Genomic DNA, 12,649 nt, shown 5'->3' on the forward strand with positions numbered 1-12,649 from the left:
GGGCAGACTTGCAAGAAATTCCATGAGAGGAAATCCTGAAGAGCTAGATGCCAATATAGTGTGGTGCCCCCATTTTAAGTACGTATATTTTGGATATTAGGAGCATAAAGTGTAAGGTGAAAAAACACTTTCAGAATTTAACACTAAACTCGGGATGACTCTAAGTGAATAGCCCTTCTGTATTCTGGAAGGAAAGCGAATTTATGTGCAGAATTTCTCTTCCTTTGGATTGTTACATCTTGCAGGGAGTAAAGATTTAGCAGAAGATTTTGGAGGTGGGGGAGAAGTACAGCTATGTGTGGAACAGATGTTAAAAAATAAAGGATGATGTAGTTCAAAAGCTTGGTCTCCATTTAGTGCATCTTGTGGCCTTGTTAAACTTCAGGACCCTACTCCAGGTGTTGCAATTCCAGTCGGCAGAGGTTCTGCTATGGACTGAGCTCTTGCTTCATTTTGTTGTCTGCAAATGCACACTCAGCAAGATGTTAAATGTCCTTTAAAGTTCCTGTAGTATTCTGGTTTCATCTTCATCATTTGTATAATAAAGGTCCTTAAACTGGTGTTTATTTCTGTAAACTAGTTTATACTTACTTCAGTGTTAGCTGGTTAGGCAAAATTCTGCATGATAGAGAATACCTGCTGCGGTGGTTCAGAAACTGAAAACATAACTGTTTTGCATAATACTGGGATGTCTCTTGAGTGTGTTTTTCATCTCACTGTGCAAGAACATTGTGTTTTGAACACGGATCTTTCAAACGGGTATTTTGAGCTTCCTAACCAGCATAGCAACCCTTTCCCCCCCAAGCTATTGGGTTCCTTTGATTCCCTTAGTTTATTGTAGATCTGTTAATAGAGGTCTTTTTTGCATTGAATTTTATCATTCAACTGCTAATGTATTTGTCCCCAGGCAGAGTGTCTTTTAGCCTCCTGAAGTATTTTGAGCAACTTTGAGCATGTCTACCCAGTCTGTTTTTTTCAGAGCAGGATAGGTAGGAGCCAGGTCTTGTCTGAAAACATTATGACCATGTTAGTCTACAGCTGTGCCTATGCAAAGAGTCCTGTAGAGAGGCAGCATGTGTTAGCATGGGTACAGTTGCATAGAAACCTGTTCCAATGTGATTTGGATCAGCCCTACCTCATGCCTTGCCTCCTTGGAGGTACTTAAGCTAATATGTAGCTTTCTGCACCTGTTTGTGCAGCACTGCAGGCATTTAGTCCTGTTACAATGAAATGCCTGCTTCTAACTTGGCTTTGAAGAGATTGCAAAGTTTGCTTTGCACTAGGAGTATATCCAGTAGTAGTAGCTACAATTTTGTTTTGAGCTGCAGTAATCTTTTTTCAAGAGAATTTGTAGATTACTTAAGATATACTTGGTAACACTTTCATGGCTATGTCATACATTTTCCTACTAATGTTTTTATTATGCTTAAATGCATTTTCTTAGTTTACAGTGTAACATCTGTAGAAGCCCTTTCTACAGGTTAGGCAGTTGTGAACTCTGTCATACCTGAATCATAGTACGTTGCCTTTAAAAAGCACACTTGCCATCATAACTTAGTCAAATAAATGTGACACATTGCAGTAGCTACAACGAGTCTGGTAGCAGTAGACAGGAGGGAATGTACTAAAAGGCTGTCTAACAGTGACCAGCTGTATCTGGAGCTAGGATTATAGGAGAACTGAAGTTGCAACTTTTGCAGATTTTCTTTTGAAAGAATAAAACTGAAGGAGATAACACTGTTTAAGGAATAGGTGCTCAAGGAAGACAGCAACACTTAGCCACTAATTGCTCTTAAAGTAAACTCGTCAGTTAGAGGGTCTATTTTAAGTTGGTGAAACTGAAAATCATAAACTTGAGTCTTCACCCAGAACAAAATGTAAACATAGCACATGAGTACTACCTTCTGCAGTTAGTGAGTGTGGTTAGTTTTACTTTTCAACTGGCATTTGTAAAAGTATGCAATTTTTCATTTGCTCTTCAAGGAGCAAGCATCTCTTACAATGTCCATATTTTAACTTTTTGTATTGTTGCATGTGACTTTGGTTTATAAGTGCTATCTCCATGTCAAACAGGTATTGGGTATTAGTGTGTCTTTTTTCCCCCTTTTGTAAGGATTGGAGTTGGTTTTTTGGTGGTTCTCGCTTCAGGTTAGTTTTTGATTATGAGTTGACTGGATTTTGGTGAATGTTACGGTACTAAAGGCTTTCTGAAGAAGGAGGAAGGTTGTGGTGTACCAGACCTTGTAACTCTTCTCCAAGGCTCCACAAGTCCTGTCGCCTCCAGGGAGGAGAAAGTTTCCTCTCCACCTATTACACTGCTGAACCTTGGTCTTTGGGATGTGAATCTTTGTAGAGGCACAGTTGTTATGGTACTTTTGGGATCAAAACTCCAATTTCAAGTCTAGGTGTGGTATTTTTTTTACTCTTTACTTGTTTTTGAAGTAACTACTTTGACAAATGATTTTTTTATTTCCCACAGAGTTTTTAGGTAACTTATCTGCTGCTTTCCTGGTTTGAACTTTGTAGTCTTAAAAAGGCCTTCTCTCTCTTGAGTAATTATGTTGGCTAAGATAATCCTTAGATGTTTTTTATTAGAGTTTATTCTTTTAACCTCCCTATTTAGAGTTATTTTTCTAACCTTTTCTTTGTATACTTAATGACCAGGGCAACAGAAGAGAGATTAGCTGCCATGACAAGGAACAGAAAAATCCTCTCTTTTTACCAGATTTGTTCTGTTTTTATGGCTTTCTTCAATTTAGAACACAATTCCTTTTCTTAAAGGAGAACTTCCATATTAGGGCAGTTTTGAAACAAAGATCTTTTAAACAAAAGAAGGAAGTTTGATGTCACATCTCTTCATTAGTAAATACATTCATTCTTTGAAATGTGACTGCTTCTTTCTAGCTATGCACGCTGTAACTTTAGGGTTGTGACCTCAACAAGGTTCTCTAACACTGGATGGAAGTCGTTGTGGTTATTCTCACAGGATCTGGGAGCAATAGGGGTAGGATTGAACAGCAGAAGAGGGGCTCTTTTTTTTTTTTTTTTTTTTTTCTTGAAGAAATTCTCATAAATGTATAAATTCTCCCCCTGAGGAGTGACTGCATACTGATTGGAAATGCAAACTGCTTACAAAGTGTGTGTGTTGACAGTCCCCTTTTAAAAAAGGGACTTAGTCAAATACTCTAAACAGTCTCTTAGTATAAATCAGATCTTTTCCACTGTTGCCATCTTCTCCCGGGAAATCTTGTGCTTTGAACTTGGATTTATTTTCTGTATTTGTGATGAAATTTGAAATCAGGCTTTTTATTTTTTATCTCAATTTGTTAGCATAGCTGGTTGTGTTCCAGCAGTGTGTTGAGAATGTGGATTCATACGTTAACTCTTGCTCCCTCTGCGGGCTCCATAGCAGAATGACATGAAATGCTGCAAGTTTTCCATAAACTGTTGTTTGCATTGCTTATCTGGGTGTCAAAGTAACCTGTGTCTGTCCCATTTTTTAAATTAGAACACTTTCTTATAGTACATTTATAGTGCTTTGGCATGAGATGTAACACCTTGAAGCTTTTCTGTTTACCAGTTGGCATCTTCCTTCTCTTCTTTATTCCTAACCCTCTATGCAGTATTGTCAACAGCCATTCAGATTTTCCTTGACAGCACCTGTAACTGGTCAAATGTCCTAAAGTAAAGTATTTTACAACCGTTGCTGACAACTAGCAGTACAGATAGAAGCAAGTTTGTTTCTTACGAATAAAACTGATCTGAGGTATGAGTTTTAGCTGAGGAGATCCAAAATATGCTGAAACCTTTACATACAGCATATATTCCATTCTGCTCCTCTTCAGAAATGTGATCAGCCTACTATGTTTGTTTTTAAAACAAATGTCCATGCCTGACATTTGGAATCTCCAAGGGCAGTGCATCATGAATTGCTAGAAGGCTGAGGACTGTTAACGTGTACATTAACCCCCATATGAAGGGAGATGGTCTTTACAGGGAGGGACCAATAATACATTTTTTGCTGGCTTTTTAGTACATTTTTCACAAGTTCCCAAAAGACATGCTGGGGACAGCAGTTGACAGTAGGTACTTGCAGTCTGAAGGGGAAAGGTGAGGTGGGCAAACATAATTTTTTTCCTGCTGCTCCAGCTGTGAGACTGTACTTTAATCTGGAAAGGCTCAGAGACATTAGTGAATAAGAAGATTTTTTTGTTTTCTTACTGTTTGATTCCTTTTCTTCAGTTTACCCTTTAATAAACATGGAGTGGGAATGAATGAGACAATACGCCTTTGCACGTTGCATGTTAGCTGTGGAAGTTGCCAGCTTCATGGCAGTTGTGCCAATTTGGGAAGTACTCAGAGTTCATACTTGGGTCTATGGAATATGCAACAGAGGTGTTATACTGCAGATGTTTTTATGTTTGCATATAGTTACAGCAATCAGTCCTTTTCTGTGCTTATTGTACCTTTTTACAGTTGCTGGTCCATGGTGTTTCAGAAGTCCTGTAATTGCCTCTGCCCCAACAGGCTGCTATTTTCAATTGTTATCACATATTTCATAAATTTCTCCTATATTTCTCATGTATATACACGTGTGTAGATATATCTGTATTTATGCCCTTTAATATACATAGGGAAGAGAAGTTAAAAATGCTTGTGCAGTTTGTATGGTCTAAATGGAACTGTTTTAGCAATGAAAAGGCTTTAGAAAGCTAATATCTGACAATCAAAAAAGTTTCGAAGTGGTAGATGAATGAGAGAGAGTTTGCATCCAATCTGTATTTGGAACCAAAAGACATGTATAGCTTTATGATTGCATTAGGGAAGGCAACTAGTACTTTATCCCACGTCTAACAGTTAGAGGAGAAACTTGAATCCCTTCCCATATTTTTAGATTCCCTTTCTTCCTGGTAAGAATGAAGTTTTTAGTGAGGGGAAATTGATAAATGTTAGCTCTCCCTTGCATATTTCTGCTATTATACACTGTCTCTTTTTATTAAGAGTAAATATTATGGTTTAACATTGACTACTTTCTCCTGCAGTTTCTTGAATGACATAATCTGTAGATTTGTTAGGAATGGTGCCTATGTGGGAAGCTCTGCAGATAAGTTACTACCAGGAGTGAATTTTAAGAAGTGGGATCTTTGCAGTGCATCGCTAGCTTGGTTGTCTTCCTCACCTCTGCTTGAAGTGGTGATGACATACAACCAGCCACATAAAAAGCTTTTTTTTGAGTTAGCTGTCATGACTATCTATAGCTGTTTTAGTTTGAGCAGCTTTATCCTTCAGGAACTGAAGAAAGCGAGCAATCTGCTGTGGAAGATTACTTAGCTCTCATGTTAGTTTTCTGGTACTAATACTAAGGTCTCCACCCACAGAGACTGCTCATGCTGTCCTTTTAGGGACTGATATCTATGGAAGGTTTCCACTGTTAATGGGAGGTGGTTTGCTAACCAGTATTCCAACTTTTCTAGGCCTGTGTGAAATGAAAATAAAATGGGTTTTACAGTCCCATGCTTTTTTTTCTTGTATGTATTTGGAGAACCCATTTGTAGTGACTTGTTGAAATACTGATACAACACTGCTATAAGTGACGTGATTGCAGGATCTTCCTTTTCATCATGTTTACTAAAAGGCAAGGTGTTGTATTTTGACATAGGCTTCCCATTAATTACTGAGAATGAAACAGCTTTGTGTAATGCTTCTGTGCTTGGAGTGTAACCACTGAGGAATGATTAGCAAGAGGGAAATTGACCATGAGATGAATTCTGTTTTTTAATTTGATGAAATAGAGGTAACATTTTTGTTGTCTAATCAAATGACTTTAGTAATACTTAGTTAATACCTTTCTCTCATCCCTCAAACAGTTGCATTTAACTGGTATAGGAGGATTCAGGTATTACTAATCCATAAAGGACTGGCATGTTTTCAAATCTTACATGGTCTTATCTTCAAGTAGGTGAAGTTGGTTAAACGTCTTCAGAATAGAGAAGTATGCAGTGTGACATGTGGTGCATTCTTGTAATCACTGTAAATCTAAGGCGTACTAATAATGTTGTTGAACCTAGTATACTAGCAACTGCTCCTTCAGTTTTTCTAGGGTTTTATCATTGTGAAAATAAAATCCTGTAAGAGTGTTTAACTTGCTTTCGGAGTCTTTGATGTAGTCAACTTACATGAGTTGTGTGCTGCTTGCATGGGGAAGAGATGGTAAAGATTCTCCTCTGCCCGATTTCCTTGTAGTTTCTGTTTAGAAGTTGTTATTTTGGCACTTAAGATGATGTTTTTCCCTTTTCTTCAGTTTCTAAGGGAAGATATGCAATACAAGGATGCCTCTAATAAACATAGTCACCTGCACAGAGAAGACAAACATATCACCATTGAAGATCTGTGGAAACGCTGGAAAACGTCTGAAGGTAGGTAAAGAGGAACAGCTAAAAATGATGTTGGTTATTGAAATGGACATAATTCAACAATTTTTCCACCAAGGAGTTTAGAGTAGTAAATGGATGACCTCGTAAAGAATATTCATGAATCTGTTTTGGTACTGTTATTTATAGGCATATGTAAACCTGACTAAAAACTCATTCAGTCCAGCTAGTGTTAATTTCCTCATGAGTGCTGGGTGTATTGTAAGTAAACTAAGCTAGCTTACACACTTATCCATATGAGGCTGTAATTTATGAAGGTGGCTGTTGCAAGTGCTGAATTCCAGATAAGCATATTTTTAATTTAGTAAGCCCTAACAATTGCTGTCAAGCTATTTTTAAACATTTATTATACGTTGTAGTAAGTGGAAAGTCCACTGTGCTTTCACTTTGATGTAAATTTTCTTTGGGCTACAAAGAGCTAGAATTCTTAGTCCAAAGCACTTTGTAATATCTTTTTAAACTTGGGATACAGGAAAATGGACTGACAACCCAACACCGCCATTGCTCCCACACTTTGATTTGAATGAAATAAATAAGTTGAGCCAAATATTCCAAATATCAAAAGACAGTACTTAATAAGCAGTACAGTGATTATTGCCAAATATGTTCCAGGATGTAGTGATTAAAAACAAAATTCCTAGAGGTCTGGAATGTTAGAGTTGTTAGGAGAAAAATAGTTAACTTTTGGGATTTTTTTCCACACCACTCAGAAAGTGTTGTGCTAATGGTGAGCATATAGAGATCTAAAAGTTGGTATTAGTCAAACAGCTAAAAGTAGGAACAAAAGAGGAGTAAAACTAGGAATACACCATTGGTTCATTCTGCTAATGTAGGAAGTCATATAAGTGCAGTCTGAAGTAATACATTGGTTAAATGTTTGCTGTGTAGTAAATATGTAAATTTTAACCAGTGATTTTTAGCCTCATCTCTTCAAATATTCTGTAAATACTTATTCACTAAAGATCTTGTTCAATGAAAGTATTGCAACTAAATTAACAGAGAAAATTATCTTCCTACAATTGTTCCTCTAACTTATAAGTAACTCTTCAAAAATTTAGGCTATAGTGGTATCAGAAGTATCTCATTTGTCTGTTGTGTATATCTTTTGTTCCAGGTTTCTTGAATGTAGTGAGCAGTGTGAGTAAGACTAAAAAGATTTTGAGAGGAATGTCTGGTCTTATTGTGTCTGCTCATAATGGCTTTACAGTGCACCCTGTTGAGGAAACTGAAGTTGCACCACAGGGAAGGCCCTTAGAGTGAGACTCCCAAGTGGTGTTAACAGTCATCTGGTGACTGTTAGAAAGCATGAAGCCCCTCAAAGAATAAACTACTTTCATTTACTATTAGTTAACATGGAAAATACTGTTTTTCCTTACTAGACTTTTTAGGACTTTGGATTTATTTTTTTTCTTACGTGCGGCTAGCTTACAGTGCCAGTTTAATGCAATTTGACAGCATTAAACAAGAGGGTGGAAGGTAGTGTAAATGATGGTATCAGTCATTTGAAACTTCGTTAAGTAGTCTGTTGAGGTATCTGCATGAGAATTACAGACTCTAAATAGTGCCCTTGACAGTGCCCATTAGTGCTTATGCAGAAATGTCTTCTGGATTTATTGCTGCTTAGTTTATGCTGAGTAGAATTGCCCATTCCTTCCCATAAGCTTGCTTGTTTGCCTTAAGTATTTGTCAAATAGCTTAAAGTTGCTTTCTCTTTAAGATATTGGTGATGTGAGACAGATGAGATTTGAGGGAAGAAATTGAAAACACGGTTTATGGTATAGTAAGTGTGTTATTGCTGTTTGTCTCCTTTTAGGATTAAGAAAAAGAGGGTTTTTTTAAGTAGTTGCTTGAGCAGAATCTTGTACAGTGAATGGAACCCTGAGGATTGGCTCCATTCAAAGGTTTGAATATTGCCTAATAAAATAAGAGAAGCAGCTTCAGAATATTGCTTTTTAATATTTCTGGCACTTGGCAGGCTTTTGGTATCTGTACCTGGTGCAGAATACTTAAGGCATTGTCTGTACTGGTGCAAATTAAAAGGAATTTCAAGGCTACTATAGGTTTTACCTTCATGGAAGGAATCATATCTTAGCTTAAATCAGCATCTAGCCTATTGTTGCTGTGTTGCCACACAGTTTCAATGTTAGTACAAAACAAGACTGTCAATTTAGTTTAGTTGATGTTACTTACACTTTTTGCGATCTTTTAAATTTTTTAATATCATCATCTAATTCTACAGAGAGCTCCATTTAGAGGAATGGCTAGGAACTAGCATAGGTGTTTAAAGCATAGAAAAACATTGCTTTCTGAAAGTCCTCAGGCTTCTATTATTGTGTGTGTCTGTTCTTTAAATGCCAGTATATGCTTGTTGTATGGTATTTGCTTTGACTGTCTCCTTTTTAACTAAGCAGTATTTATACACATACAGAGCCTTCAGCTATTCTAAAGTCAAGCTTAGTAGTTATTGTTGGGTTAAAATCCAAGGTGCATCTTCAGTATTTTTTTTACAAGGGCCTTGAAGAAGTGGTAGTTGTGAGTGCAGTAAAGGGGACAGATGAACATTTGTTTTGATGTCTGAATACCAGTCTTTGTACAATTACCTTTGAAAATTCTGTATCTCAAGGGTGTCTGTCTTCTCTTTTTTTTTGCCCCTCTAATAGGCTGAGATCATATCAATTTGCTGTCTGAAGAGAGGTGTGTAGGTATTTAGTCTCAATAGTAAGGGAGTCTGTAAAATCAGTGCAGCTGGGTCTTCAGCTGGGTAGGTCTCTGACCTGTCTTGGTGAATAGGTAGGGTGCTGCATTCTCTGTGATGTAGCATTGTCCCTTGGGACTTGATTTTGTAGCAAAGTAAAACCGTATTGGTCAAACCTGGTGTTCATGAATGCTTTACTATTGTCAGGCTAACCCAAGTCATACCAAAACTAGTTTTTACAAACTGCCTTAAAAAAAAGTAGTTTTTCTCTACTGTTATGGCATATTTGACCTTTAATGTATAGTATATCCTGTGGACTGCCCTATAATACAAAAAAAGCTTCTCCCCTGCCTTGTGTATTTTATTTTTTTTAACACTTTTTCCTTCTCTGTGGAAAGTAGAAGGTGACCTGAAGTCTGGTACCTTATTTATTAGGGGAAGAAGGTAAAAAATGGCTTTATGTTTGTAGGTGAGATCATCTGTTGTGTTCTGAGGTAATGTTGCACAAGTCTTCTTGCAGCAAGTGGGACTAAACTGCACACCACAAAGATGTTATGGTCGCCTCGCACTTTCTTAATCATTTGCTGTCTCAGGTTTTAAAAATCCGGATATTGGAAATACATGCCAGCAGCGCTTGGCTAAGGATGAGTTACATAATGCTGCATGCTGTTCCAGGCAGGACCAGTACAGTGCTGCAGACTGGCCCTTCTGCGTGAGAGGAAACAAGAGTTGTAATCTTAGACTGTTGAAAAGATAGTCAGGGTTACTCCTCTCTTTTGCTTTTTCATGCTATTTAAACACCTACTGGTAGCAGCATATTTCATGCTGATGTTGCTGCTGAAGGACCTGCTAAAACAAAACTAACTTATGAATCCTTGTGTGTGCAATCTTGTGTTTTTCTGTATTCCCTGGTCAGCCTGTTCTCAACTTTAAGCCTAATACATTGCTGTCATTCACTCCTTGCCATGAAATACTCTTATGGAATGTAATTTGATTTCTGAAAGGAGTAGGAAGCCCATAGGAGTACTGAGGCTGACCGTGTAATGTTGTTCTACTTCGTGCCTCCCTGCCCTGAAGCAGTGTACAAATTTAACATGAAAAAATGATACATAGCCTGATCTTCTAATCAGCCATTGGTGTGGCTTAGCAAGGAGCAACTTTCATATAGGGCCAATTTGAAGCTACTTCTGCTGTCTTCAGCTACCTACAGGCATGTTGTAATAGCAGTTTAAAAAAAAAAAAAAAAAGTACCCCCCCCAACTTGTGATCTGAAATAGAACAGCTGATGCAAGTCTAGAGACTTGAGTGCTGCACTGGGGTATAAACACTGTCGCTTCTACACCTGCCTGCCCAAGGCATGTTGCTGACATCCTCTCTCTCAAGATATCTATTTGTGAAAATACGTGTGAGGGAAGGATGTTATGGTTACTCTTTAATACTATATGCATTTAACTTAAAGTAATTCTCAGTTGCTACTCCACTGTCTGAAGCACTGTATTCTTTTGGGGTGATTAAAATAAAGAAAAGTTACAACCTCAGTTAATTAGTAGGAGCTTGCACATGCTGATTGGCAATGCTGATCGAGATGAATTTCAGCTGGCCTGCTTGCTTTTCAGTACACCTGGTGTATATCACTTGTCTTGTGTCATATTTCAGTAGGCTATAACTGCTTCTACTGAAGAAAGGCCAGTTTGCTTCTCAGTACTGTATGCTGCTGTAGAATAAACATATATGTTGGTCATAAGGTCTTATTGGAGACAAGTTAAGCAATACATCTTACCAATATATAGCATATAGAAGATATCAACAGAAAGAAACAGTCTGAATGTTTTCACTAATATTAATATTCCAGGGCTCCAGTGTGATGCTGTAGGAAAGGGAGGACAGGGTAGTTTAGGATCTGGTTCCACCTGGAAAAGTTGGGGATTTGCAGGCACTGACACTGGAATTCCACTAATCCAGAATTAGTTTACATAATAAATCTAGATTTCTTGTGAAATACGTGCATGGGCAGAGATTCAGACCATGAAATGCCAGAATAAGACTTGACTGTATGTATTGATTATGCTTAGCTTCAATGGCAAGTGGTCCTTTAAAAGGACACAACAAACACCAAAAGGTAATTGTTACCTGTTTACATAAAAGTTACTGTCAGCGTAAGAATACAGAAAGGACAAGTTCTGATTCTAGTTCAGGATAGACTTCAGTTGATTCTTTTCACAGTTTCTGTACTAATGGAAGTATCTGATACAGTCATAGATAAGAAATAGCACAGTGTTTTTTCCTAAATATAACTGGTTTGTCTGGGGAAATTTCTGTGATATTCTATGAAGGAAACATCACACCAGTCTAACCAGTAGAAGAGATTTGATTGGCTCTGCTGTAAACAACTTCAATATGTACCTCCTTTGTTAACATGATAATATGTTTAAAATTACTACTGAAGTATAAAAAAGTACAAATTTACATAAAATTTGACAGAGAGAGTGACTGCAAAATACTTTCAACAGTAGAAGTGAAAATTCTCAATGTTCTTTTTTTTCTTTTCTTTCTCCCCCTCAATTTATAAATTCAGTGAATTGTGTGGCTTCCGAAATTGCATGTTCTGTACTGTCAGTAATAAAGTCTGTAGAGTATAGTAGCTATTTTAGGTGACTTTTTTCCTATGTCACATAAAAACAATGCTTTTGCTTTGGATCAGTTTATGAACGTATTTCTGAAATGCAGTTAAGGTGATATTTTTCTGGATGATCTTGCCACCCTTTTGAGATGATTAGAATGACTTGTAAATCTGATCACTTATTTTTCACAAAACAGTTAAGAGTCTTTGCAGCGTGAAAATGATCTGTTTACAAACAGGGCCCAGACATTTTGCCTAAAAGCTTAGAGTAGTATGATAAAACTGAGTCTGTGGCAAGATCAATACCTGGAAAACAGTTTGTGGCTCAAAAGCAGAGGAGGAAATGGGACAGCATGCTGGGAAGGAGATGTAGCCATTCATATGGGTGGAATACAAGTGGTTTGTACTGTGAGTTTATTTTTTAAAGCTGTAAGTGGGTCTGTGAAATGTGTTCTGTCTCTGGTTATCTAGAAGGATGAAAATCTGAAATGTGTAAGCTTATTTTTCAGCTACGCTAGTGTAGACAAGAGACCTAGAAGTCCTTATTTCAGTTTCAGTGTGAACTGAAATATGAATTTGAACTCATAAAAAATTCCGTTTCCTGCAGATTACCTATCAAGCTTTCAGCAGCTCTTTCTAAAGGATCTTTGTCAGAATTCACCACTGCGAATGTGTCCTTGTGATAAGGTTGCTAAAGAAATCTCTGACCAGCATTGTCACATACATGCAAGTAGTTTTAGATAGAGAAATGTTTAAAGGCTGGGGGGGGGCGGGGGTTGTGTGTGTGTGTGAATTGTTCATGCAAAGGTATATCTGTCCAGAAGGAGACTGTTGCTTTATTTCTTTCATGTGCAAACAAAATTCTGCAGACTTCACAAATGGAGAGAACAATTTCACTTCAAC

The 12,649-nt window shown here is 37.4% G+C and overlaps 1 protein-coding gene across 2 annotated transcripts in view; it reads left to right on the forward strand.

Annotated features, from left to right (window-relative positions):
• The window catches only part of STIM2 (stromal interaction molecule 2), a 70,280-nt gene that overhangs the window by 46,348 nt on the left and 11,283 nt on the right, over nucleotides 1-12,649 (forward strand). For both annotated transcript variants that reach the window (XM_075024205.1, XM_075024194.1), the window contains exon 3: nucleotides 6,302-6,416. In XM_075024205.1, coding sequence (XP_074880306.1) covers nucleotides 6,302-6,416 — 115 coding nt within the window. The remainder of the gene's footprint in view (nucleotides 1-6,301; nucleotides 6,417-12,649) is intronic.

The sequence above is a fragment of the Buteo buteo genome, chromosome 1 (assembly GCF_964188355.1).
Source record: "Buteo buteo chromosome 1, bButBut1.hap1.1, whole genome shotgun sequence".
Classification (NCBI taxonomy): domain Eukaryota; kingdom Metazoa; phylum Chordata; class Aves; order Accipitriformes; family Accipitridae; genus Buteo; species Buteo buteo.